This window comes from Parasteatoda tepidariorum, chromosome 3, assembly GCF_982258835.1.
Source record: "Parasteatoda tepidariorum strain Cologne lab strain chromosome 3, Ptep-v5.0, whole genome shotgun sequence".
Taxonomy (NCBI): Eukaryota; Metazoa; Arthropoda; class Arachnida; order Araneae; family Theridiidae; genus Parasteatoda; species Parasteatoda tepidariorum.
Genome location: NC_141757.1, coordinates 20,014,845 through 20,040,950, shown reverse-complemented (window position 1 = coordinate 20,040,950; position 26,106 = coordinate 20,014,845). Strand labels below are relative to the sequence as shown.

The 26,106-nt window shown below is 30.2% G+C and overlaps 1 protein-coding gene across 1 annotated transcript; it reads right to left on the bottom strand.

Moving 5' to 3' along the window:
• Positions 1-4,294: 4,294 nt before the first annotated feature.
• LOC107443739 (sodium/potassium/calcium exchanger 5) lies at positions 4,295-23,776 on the bottom strand. The gene is made up of 10 exons (XM_043045411.3): positions 23,433-23,776; positions 13,848-14,054; positions 13,485-13,568; positions 12,076-12,182; positions 11,898-11,998; positions 11,735-11,825; positions 10,870-11,062; positions 7,409-7,639; positions 5,309-5,410; positions 4,295-4,644 (listed from the first exon to the last, which is right to left on the bottom strand). Exons 1-10 carry the CDS (start codon positions 23,569-23,571, stop codon positions 4,322-4,324), a joined length of 1,578 nt encoding a protein of 525 aa, XP_042901345.2. The 5' UTR covers positions 23,572-23,776; the 3' UTR covers positions 4,295-4,321.
• Between the last annotated feature and the right edge of the window lie 2,330 nt (positions 23,777-26,106).

The following is a 26,106-nucleotide window of genomic DNA, read 5'->3' as shown; positions in this document are numbered from 1 at the left end:
AGATAAACTTTAAGAAAAATAAAATCCATAATAACTAGAATTAATGAACTACTGAGACAAATACATAAAACTGGTAATATTAAAAGTAATTCCAAAATGGCAAACATTTAAAAGATTGTTAGCTTGAAAAAAACTGTGTTTTTCTCATTTTTTTAAATGAGTATCAAATTTGTAACACAAGAATTATTTTGTAAATGTATACAAATGTGTTTTTTAATTTCTCGAAAAGTACTCAGGATTATTCTGTAACTTTAGAGTTGTTCAGTGCATGAGATTTTTCAAACTTAGCTATAAGATTTTTAAGTTTTCAGATGTTTGAGAAACCTATGATAAATAATGAACAAATAATAATAAGGAACAAATTTTTTTTGAACACCCTATCTCAGAAAGTCAAGCAATAAGCTTGTAACTTGTATCAATTATTAAAGTTTTTATTTTTAATAACTGCATAAAATTTCTTAAACCTAGCCTTCTTAAGTTCTTTTTTCAAATTTTGCAACAAGATTTTTGTTATTTAATTTTATATTGCTGCAAAAATTTTGTATAATTTTACTGAATATTTTTGAAATTATAGCAAAACGACAAAAAAAAAGCTTTTTTTATAAAAATTTCCATATCTCCATTAATATTTAAACTAAAATTATGAAGTTTTATGCAGTTATTGCAAATAACAATTAAAGTAATCGGTACAAGTTACAAGCTTATTGCTTGATTTTCTGGTATAGGATACTTGAAAATACTAGTTTTCCTTTATTGTAGGGTAGTGTATTTGCCCCCTTTTTTATTTAGCTACAGTTAGATTGAAATTATTTTTAATGTGATATTATGACATGAAAATCTTGAATCGCGTATTCAGCTAATCACTTTCCCATGCACTTAATATCATTGTAAATCTGTGCTTCGATCTTATTATTGGATTTGAGAAATGATTTCTTCTGTCTTTAAATTTTGTTATTGTTACTTTTTGTGCATAAAAATGAGTCTTTTAAATAAAATTCATGCAAAACAAAAATTAAGTACTAAAAAATAAAAAAAAATTACACATTGAGAAAAAAATTTAAGATAATTTCTTCTTCTGACATGTCTGATTAATTAATGTTTGTTTAAAGAACATTATTGCTCGCAATTGTAATTTCATTGCATTTGTAAATCATTGCAGACCATTCGCCACCAATTTGTCAAGACTTCATGTTTATTTTCCGAGTGATAATTTTACTCTATTGATAAAAGATGTATTTTTAAAAGAGATACTATTTTCTTTTATGAAAGCAATAAATAAATTTTCTTTTACAATGTTTTATTAATTTATTTTGTGTTAATGTGTTTGTGAGTAATTAAGCTTTAAAATAAATGCAGCTAACCAAGAGAGTGCTTATTCGAGCTATTGTTTTCAACCAGTTGTTCTTTTCTTAGAATATGACCTTAATTAAGTTTGTAAGTTAAGTTCTAGAAATCACACACTGCTATCAATATGGTTGTCTCAACAGAGCTTAAAGCTTCATCTAGTTTTGTTAAGATTTTAAATTGCCTTTTATATTTAGCATTTAGAAGTAATTTTGAGATTTCATTTTGATTTTTTTTTTATTCATAAAGATTCTGTTCACTTAGGACCTGACAACTCTCAGGGTTTTTTCTAAGTAACTGAATGAATTGGAGGACTTTTTTTTTGGCTGGGACATAAGTTGTTTGTTTGAAATGGTTGTTTTTTTTCTAAAATAAGTTTTTTTTTTATTTTTACATTTAACTTTCAACTGTAAAACTAAATCATTGATAGCATCGTCTTTAGTGCACTGTGACTGTATTATGAGGTTGTCAAAAGGAACTCTCTAGATAAGAGCTACTCACAAATATATTTGAACTTACTTATTTCTTCTGTTAATATTTTTTGTTATGATAATTTCTCGTGTTTCCTCATTTAACCTGTTTGGAAAAGGTTTTGATGATCTCCCCTAAAGGATTTCTTCAGCACAAAATCTATGGCAAAAAAATTCTGTGCCTCTCAAAAGTGGTCGTACATAGAGATGAGGTGGTCTTTCCTGGAGGTTACACTGTATTTTTTTTTTTTTAAATTCTGTCTCATATGAAATTGACAAACTAATAAAAAAAATTGTGTACCTCCTTAAGTTCCTATTCTTTTTTCATCTGTTGAAAATGGAAGAGGTAGTTCGTGGTATAAACTGTTCTCTCAATCGCATCCAAGCACAGTTTTTTTTAGTATAAACAAGCTGAGGGGAAAAATTATTCACGTTTAACCTATGCTACCATTTGATTTTCAGTGTTCTTAAATATCTCATAATTGTCACTTATTCACTTAAGCATTTTTTTTTTAAATATATATTTCTGTTAGTCATAATTTACTTATTGATTTCGAGCATTTTTGAATACCATGTAAATGGGGCTAACATGGTAACTGTAACTTGTTCTGATAGGCATGAATTTATTTTATTTGATCTTATTTCCTCAAGGGCACACTCGTGTGTGACGGGTGTGGCGCACCCGAGGTTCCCTAGCTGGATCTTGACGTTTTTCTACTTTTTTCTCAATGGATCAAGTACATATTGTATATGGCGAAATACATTGATTTAATTAACTGGATTAAAAAACAAATTCAGTAGTATTCCACCCTCAGAGAGGCCCACTATTTTTTTTGATTGTGGTATCAACAACTGATCCATTAAACACTATTCTCAATAGCCATAACATGGCCAATTGATTTAATCTTTTTTGGTATAAATTAATTTCAAACCCTATTTGGTTACAGTTCTCAAGGATCTCCAATATTACAGAATATTTAAATTTGGTGCAGTGTAGTCTAACCAAGCTGTGCATTTAAAATCTGTCCTGTCTTCAGAAAGCATTCCACTTACATTAATGCAGTCATTTTTATTTCCTGGAATGTATTGCTAATATATTAGTGAACTTAAATCTTGGTTTAAGGTGTAGTTAGAAGTATATAACTAAGAATAGGATAATATAATAAGAAGAATATAACTAAAGTTTGAAGTGTTCTTTCGTAAAAACGGCATATTTCTCGAGGGTTTGCTTTTTTTCAGGTAGACACAGGTCTTGCAACCCTAAGGTGCCATGATGTTTGTTTTTTTTTTTTTAAATTAGATTTAAATTATGGTTTGAATATTTTACAAAGATAAAACACTGCTGCTAACGTCTTCCTCTTACTCTGCTAACAAGAAAAAGTCATTTAAATCAGTGTTCCGTGCACCAAATGGTACCGGGCCGCCCATTTCATTGAAACAGAATTTAAATTCCTAGGTTTATACCCCAAATTAAAAATATCTGTTTCATTAAAATTTTATTTATTTGAAAAAAAGGGGCCCCTTAGGTAATGACATAAGTTTAAAAAGTAAAAAAAAAGCACAGCAACTATTTTCTCTTTCAATTAGTTTAAAAAAAAAAAACAATAATCATAACTGTAAATATCATAAATAAAACACGAAAGCGCGGCGGAAATTTGCATTGGAACTAATGAGGAACAGTAACAGCAACCAAAACAAAGCAACGGAATAAACTGGACATAAGCAACACACTTAGGGTGTCATTGTCTCTGATTATCCCCAGATGGAACCGTCTCATTGCAAAGAAACAAGCTTAGGGTTCTCATTCATTTAACCCCTTGGGGACGGGTGATTCATAAAAGCATTCGTGTGCAGAATCAGGATGTAAATAAATAAAAAAACGGTAGCTTAAATGTAGGCGTTGCTAATTTTGACAGACTTACTTTGCTTTTACTTTAATTATTGTTAGTTTAATCATATATATAATCAATGTTAGTTCAAAGTATAACTAAATAATTTTATTTTGAACTAGAGTAATGGTGAGTTAAATAAATCAAACAATTATAACTCCGCCCACAAATAAACTGCTAAAGAACTACTTTGGTTGCCAGTTTTATCTTTTTACCCTGATTAATACGGTTTTATGCTGGCACATATTTGTGACAGTCGGTGCGAAAGGGTTAAAGTTCTAATAAGTTAAACTGTTAAATCACTTTATATTTATTCTTTAGTGTAACTGTATTTTATTTTGAAGGCATGTTTAAATAAAATTCAATTAAAATTAATAAATATAAACAATCAACGCCCCCCCCCCTCCCCAGTGGGCCGTGGTGATAAAAAGGTTGGGGAACATTGATTTAAATCATTCCAACTAAAAACCTTTCTGTAAATCTTAAATGTCAGTTGCTTTTTACTTTTTTCCCCTACACCAACAGCAGTTATCACCCTTGTTTGGGGAATTGGATGTAGTAGTTTCAAACAATATTAGAAAGAAATTAAAATTGCATAACAAATAGAATTTTTTATCATTAGGGATAACAAGTAGGTAAATTAATATCACCAAAAACATTAAATTCAAACAAACAAGCTAATAGTACAAATACTGCATAAATTAACAAGCAAATGTATCCTACCCTGCGGTTCAGTCGCCATTTTGAAAGCTTAAAAACCAAATAAAATATTAAAAGAGTTATAAATAATGTTCCTGTTGCATAAGCCAGTGCAACACTCTGTATTCGTAAATAGCCACCTTCAGACATTAGTGCCTTAATCAGCCAAGGTATTCCCAAACATATTGAGATGTCGAAAGTATTGCTGCCGACCAGGTTGCTGATGGCCATGTTCCCTTCACCTGTAAAATAAATGAGCAACTAACATACTAAAATAAAGCACTTAAGAGCAAAAATTTAAAGACGTTTAGCGAAATTGCTGAACTTATTTATCCAAATGTAATTCATTTCAAAAATAATTATGCAAACTACTGAACCCTCTGCAGGCAGTTTAAATAATTGCCAGAAATTAAAACTTTGAATACATTATTTTGAGTGCCATTTTCTTACTTTAGCTTTACTGCTTGAGAATAAGCCCTTTAAAAAACAGTGCTAGATTCAAAAAATTATGTTATTTAAAAAAAAATTTAGGCTAAATACAGGTTATACTATAGTTCATTACAACCGTCTTACAGAACTCAAAATACATACAAATCCATATTTAGTATAGGTGTAAGCTTATCTCTCAATACATATTTAATATATAAGACAGTCAATATTGTGTGACTTTATAAACAACTCAGCCACACTTGAACGTTTCAAGTTCCCAATGATTCGACCTCGCGTAAACTCATCCAGATGTCGTCTTCTGTGTAATCTGTTGGCCATATCACACCGTGACAACAAATTCACTTCGTTTAAACTGATGTATACTGTGCAATACCATTCACATCCTAGTCGCATAAAAAAATTATACTTTATTCACCCTAGACTGAGTACTCCGCTATTAATTCATATTTAACTTACCACTTTTTGCTACAAGGACACTGGAAACAAGGTCTGGAACACTGGCGCCAACTGCTAAAAGAGTGAGTCCGGAAACAGAATCTGGTATCAAGAGAGTATAGCCTGAAATAGTTTTTAAATTTATTATTAACAAAGTATGAAAATTTTTCAATTTCGGTACAGATTGTATGATATACGATGATTAGTGGCTGGCGCAGTATAACCATATCTGGCTCTTGTGCCAATAAACTTTAATCAACCAACCGTATAAGATGATCGGCATAAATGGAGTTTAGGCAAAATGAGGCTTAAATTAGAAAGCAATGTTCATATCTGTTTCTTGCGTTCCCTAAGTTCGACTCCGTGGTGGGCGGTGTATTTTATTTTATTTCGGCATAAAATAAGAGAAAATTGGTTTTCGTTAATGAATTTCTCGAATAGAAAAAAAAAAGTTTTTTGGAAGGGGGGGAGGTCACTACAATCTCATATGACCTCCCATACTGGTGCTCTTCAAATGGAATAAGGAGCTACTGATGAACTCGCGCAGAATCACGATCTGGTAAACTTAATATCGATCAGAAGCGTGCCCAGACATTTTTATAATGGGTGTACCACTAGAGTTATAAACGTTTTCCTAAAGTTAAAACTTTTTGTAAAAAAAAAAAAGATATATTATTTTGGCATGCTGCCCCCCCCCCCCCCAGCAAAAAAGTTTTAAAAAAAATCTCAAGAAATATTGTCCACTGTGTTCTTTATTTTTAAAATCATCCGTGTAATTTGACCTAGTGCGTGAACATTATTTCATTTACTTTTAAATACTGATTATAAATTACAGATTTTAGAGTTTTTATTTTACGGTTTCATTAATTTTCTTGTACGCTTTTATTTTAAGAATACTCGATTTTTCCAAAATCGGGTATTCTTAATCGAATATCATACATACCATCTCTTCCGGATTTTCAGGAAGATTTTATTTTTATATTTAAAGTGGTAGCAATACTCAGGTTATTCCAATTAACTTTTTGAATTATAATGATAATTATAAATGAGTTTGACCACCACTACATATAAATAATTATAATAAATATATCAAAGCATAATAATCCTTGCACAAGCGAATTTCAACGGGATCAAAATATAAATATATTTTTGAGTCAGATTGTTTTTCATTTAATGTTTTACAACCACTCTGAAAATCCATTCTTGGAAACAGTGAAAGTTGGCAGGTATGGAATATTAATCCTAGTCAAATCGAGTTATCAAATACAAAACTTGGTATTAATCCTAAGGTTTTTTTGCTGACCAGCATGTTTGCCGTGTGCTGCGTTTTATAAGGTGCTGGAGTTACCGGTTTGATTCTCGTAAGAGTGTGGTGTCTACGCTACGTGCTCCTTGGTTCGACATTTTACTAGGCAGTTATAAAAAATTTTAAGAAAAATGTACTTATCAAATTTAAAGCTGTGTCGGAACGTGATAGTCTACTATAGAATATGTGGCTCCTCAGAGCAAACATCAACGATCCGAAATATTAATCTTTAGTCTGTATCTATTGCTCACGTCACCAGAACAATTGGTTAAATTAAGGCTCTTTTTTTATATAGTTAATTCAGGGGCTCTATGTCGAATGGGGTAAGGAGAAAAAATAACTCGTTCATGATGTTATGCAAGAATATAGCAGAAGAGAAAAAATGAATTATAATCGTTCTTTTCATAGCGCGCTCAAAACAAAAAAAAAACTAGTATATTTTTTCCTTCTTTAAGTAACTAATTTTTAAAAAAAAAAGTTGCCGCTGTTTCAAAAATTGTCGTCATTGCCATGATTTTGTTTAGTGTGAATAGACGTCTTACCTTCCATTTAGTCGTCAAGGGCAGCTCTGTACTGATTCTGGTTACATTTTACCGAAAGTTAATTGGATTTTTCGTTCATTTAAAATTTCTCTTTCAAACCCAACTGAGTGCTGTATTTTGAGCCTGAAGTCTGTAAAAAGTATTTAAAGATGTGTTTTTGAACCATTGACAATACATTAAGTGTGGAAGTGATCTAGCCATCACACTTGCTGCGCCAACCGTTATCGAAACGTTGATGTCTGAATATTTTGACAATTACGAATTGTTTCTTACCAATAATTGTTACCATCCATACAGCTAAATACGACAAAGCTCCTAACCATGCCACAGATATCAGGAATGTAATTGGATATAGTTTTTTGAATTTGTGATTTGTAGGGTTTGGGATTGTCAAGAACAACAGTACAGATGCTGGCAACATAAACAGCCACCAAATAAAACTACAAGTTGTATGAGGTGGCGAACACAAAGGTTCTTGTTCTTCCAGCTCTACTGATTTGTCACCTGAAATGAATAGTTTTGGAAAAAGTTAAAACACACAGTGTCGCGTGTTTAATGTTACTTCGTAGAACTAATATACATATCTGTTTAATAAAATTATGAATTGGTGCGAATAAAGTCAACTTATTTAATATTAAAATTGATAGGTTGAAATACTTTGGCATATAGTACTTATATTTGGGTTTGTATTTGGATATAGTCATGATTAAAATAGTTAAATGATTGAAATGTCATGATAAACAAATTAAGGCCGAAATATATAAAAGGTAATTAAATTAAGGGGAACGTGATCGTTAAGGAAAGTGGTAGTACAAAGCTAATGTGGGATAACAATAACCCAATAGGTCCAAAGGGTCACTAACAAGGGAAACTAGGGAAGCGTGACTCGTCAATTTTGAAATAAACTAGTAGGATGTATGCCTTATGAAGAATAATTTTAGGGGGCAACATTCGTTTCGGCCCATAGAGGGTCCTATGAGAGATAAAAAATAATTAAGTATGTAGAAAAATCGGTATTTCATTACTTCAATGCAGACTATTAGTTATTGTAATTATCTCATACTCCAATTAATTTTGTGGTACTTTCACGTACTATATAATGCATATTTATTGTCAAAATTGATTTCGAAAATTTTATATATCTGTAGTTTTTCAGAAAAAAAAATAAAAAAAAATTGGCATTTTTAAAAAAAAAAAAAATTTGGCATCAAATTTTTTAATTTTTTTTTTTCAAAAAGTTTTCCAATATTGACTGATGGAATTTTTTCATATTTAATGTGTATCCGAAAATGTGATTTATAAAAAAAAAAAATTTTCCTCATATTATTAGATCTTGCAAAAAAATCTGAAATAATTTATGTGATTGCATAAAATTAAATTGCATTTATAAAAATGTTTTCAAATTTGCTTGGCGGGAAATTTGAACTTAAAAAATGTTTAATATTTCAATTCGATTTTTTTCATAAAAGATCAACTGTACTGTATACACAAAGTATGTCACTTTAAGTGGAAAATCCGTTGATATCTATGTCCTGTGAATTGTTCAATATTTTGTCAAAACATTGCTATCTTTATAATATTATTTTTATATCTGATATCCTAGCTAATTTTTGAAATATTTAACTTTAAAAGTTGGCATTAGCTAGAATATCAGGTATAAAGATAATTGTATGAATAATATTTCAAAAATAGGAATGTTTTGACGAAATATTGAACAATTCACAGGACAATTTTTTTTAATAATATTTTAATTTTTTGGCAAAAAATTTAAATTTTTTTGAAACTTATTTTTTTTTCCATTTTTTTACCAGTTGTGCAATAAAAAAAATGAAGAAAAAAAATGTGTCTATTAAAGCGACAAATACTTACAAATTTTGTTTATATAGTACGGTTGACCTTTCAAGAAAAAAAGAAAATCATTGAAAACTGAAATATTTTTTTAAGTTCAAATTTCCCGCCAAACAAATTTGAAAACATTTTTATAAATGCAATTTAATTTTATGCAATCACATAAATTATTTCAGATTTTTTTGCAAGATCTAACAATATGAAGAAAAAAATTTTTTTTTTTATAAATCGCATTTTTGGATAGTTTCCCTTGCAAATATGAAAAAATTCCATCAGTTTGGGAAAATGCGTATTATATTTCGACTCTCATATAAATGGAATTTATTACTGTTTACTAGTTTTAATATTGAAAAATTTTTTGAAAAAAAAAAATTTAAAAAATTTGATGCCAAATTTTTTTTATTCTTTTTCTGAAAAACTACAGATATATAAAATTTTCGAAATCAATTTTGACAATAAATATGCATTATATAGTACGTGAAAGTACCATAAAATTAATTGGAGTATAAGATAATTACAATAACTAATAGTCTGCACTGAAGTAATGAAATGCCGATTTTTCTACATACTTAATTATTTTTTATCTCTCATAGGACCCTCTATGGGCCAAAACGAATGTTGCCCCCTAAAATTATTCCTCATAAGGCATACATCCCACTAGTTTATTTCAAAATTGGCGAGTCACACTTCCCTAGTTTCCCTTGTAAGTGTGAGGTCTGGATAAATTGGATTCACCAAATTTGGAAAAAGGGCAAAACTAAAATAATTGAAGATTAAAGATAAATAAGACAAAGTCATGCTATATCCAGATATAAATATATGATTATCCAGATTATCAGAATATATGATTATCCCAGATGCTATATCCAAATTATAATACAGCAAGCTGATGTTTCCAAAATTATCAAATATGCATGCCCAAAACAATAAATAAAAGGTACTCACTACACATACAGGAAAAATTGATGGGGAAAAAAACGATAAATTAAAGATTTACACAATTGCAACTGAATATATTTTTATTATTTTTTTAAATCACGCAATCACACACAAAACAAATAGTTGAATAAGAATTTAGAGATATTATTTCACTAATGACAAGGTTTTGCGGAAAAATGAGTGAAAACGATAAATTAAAGATTTACACATGAGTAAATGAATATATTTTTATTATTATTTTAAAATCACGTAGTCACACACAAAACAAATAGTTGAATAAGAATTTAGAGATATTATTTCACTAATGACAAGGTTTTGCGGAGAAATGAGTGACAAAGAGTAAATTAGAAAAAGGTAATATAAAGGTTCGCAATCAAAGTTGAATTTGAAGAGTGATAAGAAAAATACGAAATCATTTAATTTACAGAAATTACTGATTTACGAAGAAAATTTAAAGCTACAAAAGGGTTGATATGAAGAATATTAAATTACTGAAAATTATAAAGATTTTAAAAAGTCTACATTGATATTTTAGATATTAAAAAAATTGGGATGTTGGAAAAAGAATTAATTTCCTCGATACGGACCAAAGTCCGCATATCGGAGAAAAAAAGATAACTAGCCAGATGGAAGTACCAAAAAAGAATGTATTAAAAGTGACTTAAAAATTCCTTAACTGGTGTAGGACCAGGAAAGAGATTGGTTAGTTAGCTCCCCTAAAAAATCAAAAAAGTAAAAAAGAAAGAGGGGTTGATTCTCCCCCACAGGAAGTGCGTTGACTATAGAAAAAAAAGGAATAAAGTTTTAATTAAATTAAGGATTCGATATAATTAACAGTTAATTGCCACTTTACATTAAATGTAAATGTGACAGTATCCTTTTATTTTGAGCTCATAATGGTAATAAAAAGCATTTTGTATATTTAAAGATTAAACTAGTTTACTTACCATATGTTTCAATTGCACCCTTTTCTATTTGAGATGGGTTTTTTTTAACGTCGGTATTATCGATACTTGTAGTAACGTACGCTGTTGCATCGGATTTTATGGCTGATTTTGATTCTGACAATGAAGATCTTTTTGTCAATAAGGGTGAACTTTCTTGATTGTTATAACAGATGCAGCATTTACTCTCCTGGACCTGAAATAGTTTTTTCCATACATTTGTTTAATGTAATTATTTTAAACTATCGTTGAACTGAAAATCAGTGATTATTATGAATGAATTGGGCACATACGTTCTACTTATAAACTTATTATCTAATTAGTCGGCTATCTTGCGTTCAGGGTGCAGAGATCCCTTGACAGAGAAACACAACCAATGCAAACCATGATACTTTAATCATGAATTTCCCACTTCACATGATTATATCTTACGATTGAAGTTATCTAACACCAGCTTGTTATTTTAATTTCCGGAGATCCAGTGATTTTAATTCTATATTTATTGTTGTATGTTGCCATAATATGGAGAGTTCAGAGCACTGTGTTGTTTTTGTTTAAATGCTATTGTTCGTCGTGATGGAAAATATTCGCGGGATTATAGATCTCCATTTGACAGATGTGGAACTGAGGAATATTGTTTATAAACGTGTAAGTTTCAGCTCTTTAATCTTGTAACGCCTTATGCGCTCTAGGATATTAACAGGTAACTTCCAGTAACGAACTCAGCAGCCAAAGGCCAGCAATGGCTGTTCTTTAGGTACCCTAATTTATTTGTTAGTTTAATATTAATGAAGTGCTCTATTTTCCTTCTACATTGAGGAAGTAAAGGGGGAGTAAAAAAGATAATGTACGAAATTAGTAAAATTACCAGGTTCTTGGAGCATTTTTCTACTTTTTCATTAAAGTACATAAGGATTATATAAAGTACAAAAAGGCCAAGTAGAATAACAGCTTCCCACCTAAACAAAACATGATTGTTACCATTAAAGCTTATAAATCTTCAACTATAAAAAATATGCCATTATATTCACCAAATAACTTTGCTGTCAGAAATGATCCACGTCAGGCATATAACCGTGATACCATAACAAATACAATCTCTTGCTATCGGATACCAATCTACATCAAGAACCTGAGGAGAATAAAAATAAGAAATTAGTTCCTCCCAAAAGTTAGAACAAGAACCAGAAATTATAGTGTATGACATACATCATTCCACAGATAAATTCCTGCAACTCCAGTGATGCCAAGAATATTGAATACTGCTGAACCAATCACAGCTCCCACGCCTATATCGCCTTCTGTCACAAAAGATCCTAAAAATAATATTTAACTACAATATATTAAATCCAGAGTATTTTAATAGAATGCAGTTCAGTACCCTATGTTATTGAATTCCTTGCTATTTGAATGCTGAAAGGAAGTCATTCTTGGAAGTTTTCTATGGATTATGTATCTCTAGTTTTGGCTTGTATCGTTCGTAAAATAATAAAAGGAACAACAATTTATTAACCATTGATGAGATTTTCTCGTACTTGTGGATATCGATATTTCGATGGACTGACCTTTAATATTTCATTTGTGTAGACTTCTATTTTAAGCTACGAAATCAGGCCTAAAAGCGTACTTCTTCTGAAAAAAAATACCTTTTTTCCAATTTTTGACTCATTAATCCAGATAATCTTACGTAAAAAATGAATTTTTATAATTTTTGTTTTAGTAATTAGCAAGAAAAAGATGTTTGGTGAATCTCCTCCTCACTGCAACACTAGAAACGTTTTACTCATGATCCATCTCATTTGACCATGTTTTAGATAATATGGTTCTACCTTTTTTGATAGCTCTATTTTGTGTATAAAAGACTTGTTGGATAAAGCACATTATCCTAACAACTTTGCATCTCTACGCCTAGTTCATATTTAATATTGCATATAACAGCTTTTACCTAATTTTATTCATTCTGTATTTTATTACCTTCGTATCATTCAATATAATTTTATTCTATTTACACTTTTTTCTGATTCTATTGATTTCTTAATGTTTTATGCATCATGCATAGTTTTAACAATATCATGTATTTTAGCAAAAATTTGCTCTGTGTAACTTAAATTTTTGGAGAAAAAAAACGTTTGTTTGGCGCAGCATGTCCTTTTTAGGACCTTGTGCCATTAAACTCTACATTCAATTAAATTAAACTTTAGTGCTGAAAATCTGTTTTAAGGTCTTTTTACGGAAAAGTTTATTCCCTAAACGTTCCTTTATCGTTTTCAACTCCTCAAAAAAATTTTGCGAACGTGATAAAATAAGGTGTTGTGTTGAGCTTAGTTGCAAAATTCTAAGCTTGTAAGGATTAATACTTTTTTATAACTTATTATAGTTAAAATTTGGTTCATTAGAACGAATGATTAAAGAAATTGCGTTAACATACTTTAGGTTAACCTCAATGAAATAAAACCTTTTTTCTGTTTGTAGAAACACCCTTAGTTAAGTCAGGTCAAATTTTAACATCATTTTTATTCTCCTTTTGTAGTTCCGTGCATTATTAGTAGATTTGTATCGTTGTAAAAAAAAACATTGTATTTCATAGTTAAAAATGAATATTTAAAGAATTTACTCACCCAAAATAGAGGAAAACAATTCTGGTGAAGAAGCGCCTATTGCCATAAAAGTTGCTCCCGCAACGTCCGGAGGTAATTTCAGTTCTGAAAGAATTGAGCAAATTATAACCACATTCTAAGTCTGTGTCACTAGAAAAAGATTTTTGGGATCTATTTATTGAGTAGTTTACACCAGATTAGATTCGTCATTTTAATCTTGCTATCGTCTAGAAACAAAAATAATTCTGAAGCAAGCTCGAGGGTGGCAAGCGGCAAAGGACGAAAAGCTATAGTATTGAACTGATTATCAGCACCGCTATTCTTTTTTGTCGTGAAAAAATAAAGTGAATAAGAGAATCTGAAGTAAATATAAGACCCACTTACTGTCAGATACAATCTCCAAAGACGGTATAAAATATATGTCGCACACTTTAGCAATCATGGCGCATACGTATAGCGTGATTAACACATGGATTATTACACCTCCCTTCTGCCTTTGTTCCTGTGTAAAGAAATCTTCCGGAAAAGAATGTATTCCTGACTCAATGCACGAAATTTCCTCCTCACTCACAAGCTCCAAAAGCTTTCTATCTGGAAAATAAACATAAATGTATTTAAGTTTGCATACTCAGACATTTATTACTTAACATTTATATTAAAAGTTTTTTATTTGCACAAAAAAACAAAGAGCTGAATATCAATAATTTACTTTTTGCACCTATACTCAACTCTACTCTCTCTGCTTTAACTCATAGCAGAATGCTCTTTATAAGACAAGTTGTAGGTTCGGCATAGCCACAAATGACTTTTGCGCCAATAATTTATTCTTAATTAATTAACTAACTACTCAATCTATTTTATAACTTTTATTCTTTGTTTTAACATTGCATGAGATAATGTAGGAAAAACACTAATATGATACAAGAAAAAAAATGGGAAGTAGGAAAATTAAATACATTTTTATTTGGAATTTATATTTGGGGATTTATATTTGGAACACAATATGCATTTGTGGAATTGTTAGTATCAACTATATATGCTTTTCATTAATAGTTGTCAAAAATGACTCCATCAAAAATTTGTAGTAATTGTGCATATGCACATAAGCTTGATGTTAAATGATGGTAGGCTATAATCAGGATATGCCAATTTGTTCATGTAGGTCCAATCAATTAAGTATGGTTTGCTAGTAGATACATACATAAAAGATTATTAAGGCATTATATAAACTTGATATAACTTAATACAAATGTTAAAAAGTTCTTCCACTGTATGATTCGAAACTGCTTGAGCTTATACTTAAAATCATTACATGAGAACTTAAGACAATATAAGGTTTAGAAATATTCTATTGGTAAGTTTGTTAATTATTATGCACTATACAAAATAAAAACTGAGATATGTTAGTCTTTGTGAATTACTATTGTTTGATAAGATATAAAAAATAACTAGGGAATTTACTGAAATAAAAATTGAGAAATTATATGGGTTGAATAATATGAAAACCTGGTTAGCGTATGGATTCTACACTATGGTAATGGATTACATTGTAGGTGGATGTATTTCAATGTTGATTATTAGTTGGAGAGTTGTAAATTTTAGCTTGGGGTTAGAAATTTTTCATAATTTTGTCTGAAGTTATTAGTTTTTTCAGATGAGTTTTATTACTGATAATTTGTTGAATTTCTTGAGTTGTTCTTCCATTCTTGTGTGTAGTCCAAAGGTGCTGCCAATAATTTAAAATTAATTATTTTTCCTTCTTTTTAATATGTGATAAGTGCATTCCCAAATTTGTTGATGTAAGATTTGTGTTTATGACTGCATCTTTTGCTGCCGCATCTTCATTTGCCCGTGTGACCGGCGTGTGCCTTTATTCATGAGATTTCTAGTTGTATTCTGTCTAGCTGTATTGTTGTTGATTAAAATATTTTGGATTTTTCGTATAATATGATGCGTTTTATTATAATTCTTGATTGCATGTAAGGTAGAAAGGCTGTCAGTCCAAATTGTTGTATTTCTACTGTTATTTTTTGCTATTTCAACTGCTTCTAAAATAGCTTTTGCTTTCCAATTAGAAAACTTCATTTTAATGTATTTGATTTTGTGTCGGCATTAAAGATTATTATGGCGGCTCCGGTTTCTGCCTCTATCTTCGAACCATCTGTGTATATATTAATTCTTCTATTTTGGTCATTTTTTTTGTTTTGTGTAAATATTGCCTGTTGTGTTTATGTTGAAGTCTGGAGGTTAATCTTCGTATCTATTTTTTTCATTACTTATAATTAAATCGTTATCAGAATTGTGTAAAAGGAATCTTTTAGTAAGTAAATTCTAATTGCTTCTTGTTGCAATGTTAGATGAAGAGGAGGTAGACCCAGGATCGCTTGTAGGCGTTGTTGCCGTATATACGCCTGTTTGTAGGAACTTCCTCTGTACTGAGTCCATCTTGTCTTATATGTATTGCTGCGGTTCTGAGCACAATATTACTGTACTGTGTGCTAACATTCTGACACTACACATGCTTTATATAAGATTAGTATATGGTCTCTTTTAATTCCCCAAGATCCTCCTGCTATTCTTTGAATTGCTTGAAGTTATGCTAATGCTTTATTTCCTTGTGTTGTTATATGTTCTGTCCAGTTAACCTATTCATCAATTAGAAGGCCTAAAATATTAACTGGTGTGGATCTTTTTATTTTCGTGTTGTTAAGCTTTATTACAGGGCCGTTAACTAGTTTGCTTTTAATCAGAATGTATGTAGTTTTCTCTTTTGAGATTTCTAGATCATGCATAATGGCCCAGCTATTCAGGATATTTAATATATTTGTTGTTATAATACCAAGATCTAATTCTATCTTAGCTGTAATGGCAAAGCTGAAGTCATCTGCAAAAGCAAATTGTTGGGCGTCTGCTGCTGTAGGATGTTTTAGATTTTGCGTAGCATCCGTCCAGTTGAATTGTAATGGCTCATCAGCAGAGATTATCCAAGAGGTAGGACCGCTGCACGAGCCCTGAGGAGTTCCTATGGTTTATGTTATTGAAGCTAAACCTTAATTAGTCTATCCGTTAATAAGCTTTTAAAAATGTTAAAGACATTACTTGGACAATTTTTATTATTAAGGCTATTTAGCATATCATTTTGCCTTAGATGGTCAAAGACTCTTTTAATGTCCACTGAGAGTAGCAGCATATGTTTTTCTTTATTTTTATGTATGTAAATAGTTGAATAGAAGGTCGTTCACTGATTTGCCTTTTCTGAAACCAAATTGTCAGTCACTTAGTAAGTTGTTTGCCTCTAGGTGAAACATCAGTCTTGATGTCATTAATTTTTCTGTTGATATCTCAATCATAGGGAGAAGCGTAATAAGCCTATAATTGAATATGTTATGTTTGTCTTTTCCTTTTTTAAGCAAAAGAATCAGATCCCCTACTTTAAAAGCTTTGGGAAAATATCCTATACGCAGACACGCATTGGCCAAGCACAGGAAAAGTTCTTTGTCTGTATGGTGAACTGTTAAAATTTCATTGACGATTCCATCTACTCCAGGAGCTTTCTTTTTCGGTAGAGTTGGAGCAACTCAGTCTAGTTCTTCTTGGGTGAACATTTTGTTTTTGTTTGAGTTATTGCTGTGTATCGTTTTGATTAGTTATTTTTAAATTTTTTGTATGATATTTAGAGCATTGTTTTTACATGTTGCAATTTCATCTTGCTTAATTAGGTTATTTGGATATTCCCCATTTTTAAATGTTATTTTGTATACCCTATCGAATGGTTTGGTCATGTTTGTGCAGAAAGTCCTCCACGAATTGATTTTCTTAATTTCCTTGAAATATAATGCTTTCTTTTAATTATAGTGTTTAATAATATTTTATTCTGTTTCTTGCGTTCTTTGTAATCTTATTCTAATTGCTCTTAATTCTTTTCTCTTTATTTGTAAGCTCCGAGTCCGCCATGATAATTTGGGTTCAAACTTTTAATGTTTTTTTTTTGTTTTAAACGATTTATTGCAGGCGATGATGATTGTGTTGATTAGGTTATCCGTTGAAATATCAAGAGTATCTCTATTTTGTGATAAAAGATGCTGTTTTTTATTGTGGGGAGAAGTGGACTTCAATGTTTATTAAATTTAGTAAAATCTCCATAATTGATTTTCTTCTTCTTCTTTCAAATCCCCATTTCTAGCCTAGCTAGACAAGGTCCATGAAATTGTTCACCTTCAAAAAGTCTAAAACAAGTAAGGGTCTTTCAATTAGGTCTTGTTTTAAAAGACCAAGGCAGTCCAGTAGATGTTCAGGGGATGCCTGGGCCGAAGAGCACTTGGTACAGAGGGCAAAGCACTTTTCTCCTCCAGAGTACCTCAGTGATTTTAGGTGTCCACAGCGGAGACGTGTGACGGCGGTTTGAGACTGACGGTCTTTGACAGCTGTCAAACAGCTACCCGGTCTGGTACCCTGGTACCAATTGTGACTGGGTGGACATGCTGATTGATTTTTGGCTTTAGCAATGGAGAAGAGCTCTGAGAATGTAAGAGACACTGGAGGCGCAGTGGCCTCAGCTGCACCTGCCGACAGCTGCACCTGCAGACTATCTGCCATTTCATTGCCTGATATATCTACGTGTGAGGGTATCCATTGTACATGAATTCGAATAATTGATTTTATAACGCTTTAAAGTAATATATTATGTTGAGTGATGATCACTTAAAATTTCTTTTTGCAAGTACAGTTCTGTTTGAATTGTTCGCCAGATGTTTTGAAGAGGTGATCATTAAATCGGGCCATCCTATGTAGGTTCCGATTTGAAATGTTTTCCTGAGGATGTATCTGTTTCCTTGCGTTTTGCCCATTCCAAATATTAAAATTGCTGTAATTGAATTATTTCTGAACTGTTTAAAAAAATTTATTTTAAAATCAATTGCAAATTTTAAGATTTTATGGAATTTAAAAAAAAATTAAAATGGCGTTTAGATTTTTCAACCCACAATTGTCACAATATTTGAAAAACATCACCATATCGTATTTATCTCTTATCGTATTTTGGAGACTTTTATCCTTTTTTTAAACAAATGTTGCAGAAATTTTAATTTTAGAATATCTTAATTTAGTCTATTGACGCACAGGCATATCTTCGGATAATATAATTAACGTCAAACATCTGGTTTCTACATGTCAATCTTGTTTTTGTATTTGATTATTATTCTCTGTATTATCTGTTTTTTGAGTCAGAATCTAATCATGTGTCTTAATCAATATTGATTATCTGATTTTTCACTTTTCTGAACGTAATTTTTTATTATCAATATAGTATCATTACTCTGTTTATGATGATAAGATAACTTACAAGTAAATAGCTATTTAAAAAAAAAAGAAGAAGATTTTTGTAAGCATCAAAATAATAATAAATATTATTAAATGATTGAATTCTTTGATAAAATAATTGCCCTACATCAGCTGCCCAATTCTCCACTTTAACTTAGTTTTAGACGCGATATGAGGCAAAACATAGTTTTTGGGACAAAAATGTACGCCAATCAATTTATAAGGGGTTAACACGCTAAAATATTAAGTGGTTAATGAACTACCTCTTTTGCATATTTGAAACTTTAGTTAATCTTACCAAAAATATTATTGAAAACTTTTATTAACTTATTACTTTACATCGAAAGTTTCTCTGTTGTTGGATAATGAAAATTTAGAACTTTTTTTAAAGGCAAAAGTAATTTCAATTTTGTTGAAAATCTCAGTGTGCTGTGATTAGAAATCACCAATTTCTTTAAATCATCACATAGGACTCAACTCTAAATATTATCTTTAATTATAGCATAGCTCGTGTTTGGCAACACTTCAAAAGGATCAACAGAACTTTTATCAGCCTATGAGCCATTCGAATATAGGACAAGGAAAAAGAGTTACCAGTGTAAGGAAAAATATTTTAAATGAGAAGATGAGTTAGAAGCTCTCATTTACCGTTCTATTTAAGATCGAGTTTCTGTTGTTGCATTAACTCAATGGGTAATTTTTTTGAAGTTATACTTCTTATGCGACTTCCAACAAGGTTGCGTTAAACGTTTAACGCTACATTTTTATTGGCCGGGAAATCACGTGGTAGGATCCAGTGTTCCGTTATTCATTTCCATATTGTTTTGGTTCTCACTAGCATAAAAATAATAAAAGTCATAAAAGTATTGTTTTTCTATAAATATTTTTTAAGTTTGATTTGATACACATATAATTTAATAGGATAGTATTTTTTATTTTCAAATTTAGTGGATAACAATTGTAAAAAATGAGTGAAAACAATCCCACGGAAAGTCAAGGTACGTCTCTTGTGAATATCAATTGATTGTTAGGTTTTCTCTTTTGAAATTACATTATGACGCATTCACATATCGATGGTTTATAAAGATACCGGCGCATCTGCAAATTTATAGTTTTGAGATTTGATTCATTTAAAGTTATTAATGAAAACTCTCCTGGTAAAAATGCTCCTATTCATTCAGTTTTCATTCAATCTGTATAATTTTTTGCACTTACCTATATTTCTACATTATCTACGAGGAAAATGAAACAAATTTCATATAAACCTTTAAATTTTGAAAATATTTGCAGATGTGTCATTATAAGATTTAAAGTTTTGCCCTGTAAGTGAGGCAAGTTTTATCTAGTACCGATGTATTCCATGTTATTTAAGCAGAAGTGTCGGTATAGCATAAAAACAATATCAATATACAGAGAGACTTTAAAAAGATAATGACGCAACAACCATTAGTTAAATTTACTCACCAGCTGCGTGACTTCTCCCATCAATGTTTTGCGAATGACTGACACAACGGACAAAGCGTCACTATCGGCTGCTGGTATAGGCTCAAAATCGCGCGTAAAATTAAAAACACTAAAGACACTAGTGCCTCCAGGAGATACATTTTTGAAGTTACAAAACTGTCGTTATCCTAGTAAAATAGAGCATAAAATTACAAATATTTTGATACCAAATACTCAAAAAGTCATTTTTTGCACTTGTGCCGGTATCTTTATAAACCATCGATATATTATTAATGCAAATACATTTTCCATGGCGAGACGATGAGGCAACCACAAGCACTTCCACTGGTTCAAGAGGTCCACGAGGGAAAAATGCACAATATTACCGTTATTACAGAGCACGGAAGCGAGCGGAGCAAGCAAAATAGTCGTTGAGTAGAACTAGTGATCCTTCTACGACTGCCGATTCTTCTACAATTAACGTCGCAGGTTACGAAGTTTAACTTCTTCCGAGCGGAGGGACACCACGCACTATTTTTTTCTTCTTCTAATTTTATGTTTCCTATTTATGACAGTTATACTTTAAAAAATTATTATTATAACGTTAAATGTAAAAATATTTTTAATATAAATAATAAATTTTTTTTTTAAAAAAAATAACCTATCTTTAATAAATAAATAATAACCATTTCCTCATTTAGCTAATCTAAATATTAACTCCTCCTACAGAAAAGTATTTAAAATAAAAAATGCCATGTCTTCAATTAACTAATGAAATGGAGTGTAAACTTTTATAACTTCGGGACTTTCAAGGGTTAGTTATTACACATTTATTTGGCATTTTCAGTGGATCATAATGTGTACAATTGCATTATTTTAGGATTTGGGACGTTTTTTTTTTAAATTTAATTTTTAATACTTTTAATCATATTCTATTGCAACTTTTTATTATTTTATGCATATGGCGCCATCTCTTAATAGAAATTTTTGTTTTCCAAATCCTACCATAATTCACAAAAGTTGTTTTGAAAACATTGTCATTATTTTAAGAAAGTATTGTAACATAATATCTTAGAAAAGATTTATTCAGACGTATCAAAATTTTACGCTACACAGTTAATTGTTTAAAAAAAAAGTCCATTTTAAAATGAAATAAATCTCTAGCAGTAATGGGGTATTTTGCAACCTGAGAAAAAGACGATCCTGATAAACAGACGCATGGCCTCAGCGCCTGTTTTATAATCGTCGTTGAACAGCCGACCCAATTTTGAGTTTACGAGTACCATTAACAAGATGGCGTGTTAATGTAAAACTGAGTTTCTCCACATAAGTTATAATGTTAATTAACGTTAAGTTAACGTTAATATATTTTTGTTCTGTGTACCTTCGTTCGTTTTGTTCGTAACTTCGGTGACTAACTAGTTTTTATATGTTCTACATGGCTTCTTCGAGCCTTCCTTTGTGTTGAGTAAAAAATATATAGTGAAGGAATATAGAGTAGGAAGAACAGTTGCTAACTTAAACAAATGCCGCGTTTCAACAACCAGTCTGGATTGAGATACCCCCAGTCACATTTCGTAAATAAAATAGGTATTTCAAGGTTAAGCGATTTACCAATTTTTTTTTTCTCTCCGTTTCTAAGACATCAACAAACCTTGCTTTTTCCCTACACCATTACGTTATTATTAAGGTATTATAATATACAGTTATGAGTCATATTTATCCTTTAACTGCCGTGTGACTAAAAAGAATTGTGTTATTGCCTGTCACATTGCGAAGAAGGCAGAAAATGTGACCTTGAGACGACAATTTAAATCACAAGTATTTGTCTAAGCTAAGAACTCCTCCTGCCACAAAGTCTGAGGCCGTCTAGTGCTATGGAAACAAGAATGGCTCATTTTAGGGAGGGTAGCTTCACTCTAGGAATAACACAATAGACAAAAGAAAAAGATTCCCTTTCTCTCACCGAAACCACTCCAAAACAGTGACCCCGCACCCCTACTTGAAATAGTCATACTTCGTTACCATAGTCCCCGTTACAGGTCCAGACAAATGTCTGGGGGAGTTCTTATTTCAGACAAAGCATAGTTTGATTAATTTAAAAAATTTTTACTTTGGAATTCCTGGTACTATTTTAGCATTTTGTCATGCTCATAAAACTTATGCTAAGTTTCTATAGACATTATTACTCTACATTGAAAACCGAATTATTATAGTTTTGAAATGCTTATCAACTACACTAAATATTCTTTTAAATTATTAATAGTACTTAATTTTTGGTTACATTCCATTGGTAAATAAATAAAAAAAAATCTATTGCTCTAAGAAAACGCACATTAAAATTTTCACGTCATATATTTTTTTTTTCTTTCTTTAAACATTCTTCTGTGGTGGAAAAGCTTCTCCTCGTGTTTTGTGTTCTGGCTTTTGTACCTATAAACTCCAAACCACCAACCTCATCTTTTGTGAAGTGATAATTAAATTATTTTGTTAAATTTTTTAGACTATAAAATTTTTAATTAAGGAATATAATTTTGGGGATGTAAACAAATAAAATCAGACTTTTGTTATTAACCTAATTGCCCGGAGTGGTATAGTTCTTAGAAATGAAATCGCATAAAAATACAAAAAGAATACAAGAGTTATTACAAAAAGGGCTCAAAAAAGCAAAGATATTACAATTATCTGTTTCAGCCGACAATTCCTCTATATATAAAGTAGAACTGATGAAAAAAGTGGTCACTTAAAATAAGGGCTAAGTTTTAAAATGTGTTTGCGCTACAAGGCACAGTGGTGAAGATCCCCCTTAATACTAGAAAGACTGAAACTTACTATACACCTGTATTGCCCGAAAACAGTGAAATTTGTTTAAAATTAATTTATACAGTTACATAACAAGTTATTAGTAAATATTAACAATAAAAAAATTATATGTTATACAAGAAGTCACAAAATTCTAAGAAATTGTGTCATTATATACATCATTGTTTTTCTAATTGAAATTAAAAAGCAGTCAAAATGATTCCCTTGGGCAATCTAGTGTTAAGTAGATTATTTTTTGGACTGTAATCCGATCAGCAAATCAAAACTAAAGAAGATCTTTCGGTTAATTTGAATGCAAAACATGATTATTTACAACTGAAAATAGTTATCAGACTATAAAATGTACGGTTTTTAATAGATAAGGAATAATAAATATCTACTTACTTTGCTGTCGATCTTTTCCCTTCTGGTGATGTGTATTTAAATGATATGATATTAAAAACAGAACAGATGAGAAAATGAAAAAACATGGCAATAAATACGTGAATCTAAAATTTCGAAGTTTCAATCGTGCGCTACTCATTTTTCTGAATTATGATTGACTTGTCAACTATAATGATTATGAAAATGAAATGCGGAATTCATGTAAAAGTCGTCTAAACGTTTCATTAAAAATAAATATAACTCAGTTGTATATATATATAAAGAATTTTTCGTTTGGTGGCATTTTCATTTATCGTCTAAAACAAAGCGTTTTTTTATCTGTTATATTTGCGCACATTGAACTGATAATACCGCGCAATCGTTTCCTTCGCCTTTGTTTTATCTGAAGTGATTAAACATGCATTAGACTGTCTGACTTAAGGCTATTGTCCTCTAATTTCAAAAGCACCTCTGCATTTATAATTTTCTAAGTTAAAATATGCTATAAGTGCAGTTAATTTTGCAAAATATTACTCAAAGAATATTTTTTTTACTCGGATCTCAAAGCTTTAAAAAAAAAAAAAAAAAAAAACTCTGCATTTGCTATACGAAATATGCTTTTAGTAGTTTTGTTTAATTTGTAGCTAAATAATTTTAAATGTTAATACATGTTACATATTCTGGTTTTAAAAACGTGTGTTTGCCGCAGCAAGTCATTTTTTTGGACCTTGTGCCACTAAACCTTCCATTCAATTCAATATCACTGAGAATTGCTGAACAACTGAGTTAGATTGCGTAAATCATCAGAAAATCCTATGGAGGCCAGACATTTTGTCTTAATTAATTCTATGAACTCAGGCATTTCTCTTCATTAATTTTATATAAGTTTTAATTAGATATGGTCTTATTTCGACAGAATTGTTTCAAAGTATTATCTATCGTTTGAAAGTCTTTAATAAGACTGCATAACACCTTATTTGAACACCAGCAGCTGAGTTTTCTTTTTTTTTTAATGTATTATTTAAAGATTGAAATGAAGAAGCAGACTCATTTTTATTTATTAGATGTTTCTTAGGCGTCGATGATTTAGCCTGACAGAATATGCCTTTTCTTCACTATCTCTAAAGAATATGTTCTTTCTTACTGCTTTTTCTTCAAACGTCAAACCAGCCACGCGATCTAAGCTACGCAAATGATGTCATCACCCAAAGTCAATCGGAGCTTATTTCTTTTTTTTTCTGAAGCCTAAAATGTTTTTAGTTTCGGTTTTTAATATAGTTTCGTTTTTTGATACTATTTTCATTTATTACTTTTTTGAGGGTGGCAACACTTATTAATATTATTTTACTTGCTTAGGATGGCAATACTTATAAACTTTGTTATTTGGGGGAGAAATTGTATATTATGAAGTAATGATGTTATCTTTTTATTACATAATAAATAAATGATATCACGCACATGCTTTTACTCTAATGGCTCCATCTATACTTGAAGAGGATATATTAATAACTCTTCATTTTAGTTATTTTTTAACATAAATATAGTTGATATAAATGACTGTAACTATTAACCTAATCAATATTAATTAATGTATTTTAAATAAATTGATTTAATATTAAAGTAAAAATTGTATTTATTAAGAATATTGTGAATATTAAAAGTATTATAATTAAAGGAATATTAATTTTAAATCAATGAATATTAGTTTATAAGATTAGATATTTTATCACAATCGTTTGGATTTACGGCTATCACATGTAGTCTTGTCATTTTGAACCCAGAAGACAAGGGAACTCCTAGATCTTGAGACAATACATGTCTTCGAAGAGGACTTTGTGAGTATCCATGTTATATGAAGAAGAAAACCTCCTACGCTTAGTCCGACGACAAGTAGTGGGCTTGGTTTTGTTAATCAGTATCCTGTGAATGTACAGAGATCAGAGGAAAAACTTAAGGTTTTATTAAAATAAATGTAATCATTTTATATATATTCTAATGGTGTCATCTATACTTAAAATGTTAGAAGGAGAATATATTAATAATTCTCCATTTTAGGTATTTTTTGATATACATATAGTTGATATAAATGACTGTAATTATTATTAAACTATTCAATATTACCTATTCAATAAAAAAATACACCCTTTAATAATTAATACAAAAAGTTTCAGAATAATATATAGAATTTTCTGAAAAAACTAGAAAATATAAAAAACTTTCTTTGGAAAACTAGAAAATTTTAACAAAAATAAAATTATTTTCTTAAAAGATAGATATTTTTACAAAAAGCAAAAATATTTTACTAAAAGATAGAAAATTTTCATAAAAATAAGAAATATTTTCTGAAATGTTAGAAATTTTTTTACAAAAATAAAATTATTTTCTTAAAAGATAGATCTTATTTTTTACTAAAAAAAAAAATATTAGAAAGTTTCCCTCAATAATCAAAATATTTTCTGGAAAATGTTAATAAAAAGTTTGAAACTATTTTTACAAAAAGCAAAAACATTTTATTAAAGGATTTAAAGTTAAGATTTTAAAATGATTACTTTAAGTTAGATCAATAGATATTTTCTATAAAATTACTTTAACATTAATTTTAAATCAGGAAGACAGGAGAATCCGTTGGTTCTATGAACCATCCAGAGTGCGGGACGAGGACCCTTCTCCTGGTGCACTCCGCGGTTATTAAAGT

Excerpts from the sequence above, each read along its gene's own strand:
- LOC107443739 (XM_043045411.3), bottom strand. The coding sequence starts at position 23,571 with ATGAGTAGCGCACGATTGAAACTTCGAAATTTTAGATTCACGTATTTA. Across the intron at positions 14,055-23,432 it reads GGGAAAAGATCGACAGCAAA|ATAGAAAGCTTTTGGAGCTT; the intron begins GTAAGTAGATAT and ends TTTATTTTCCAG. Across the intron at positions 12,183-13,484 it reads ATTGTTTTCCTCTATTTTGG|GATCTTTTGTGACAGAAGGC; the intron begins GTGAGTAAATTC and ends TATTATTTTTAG.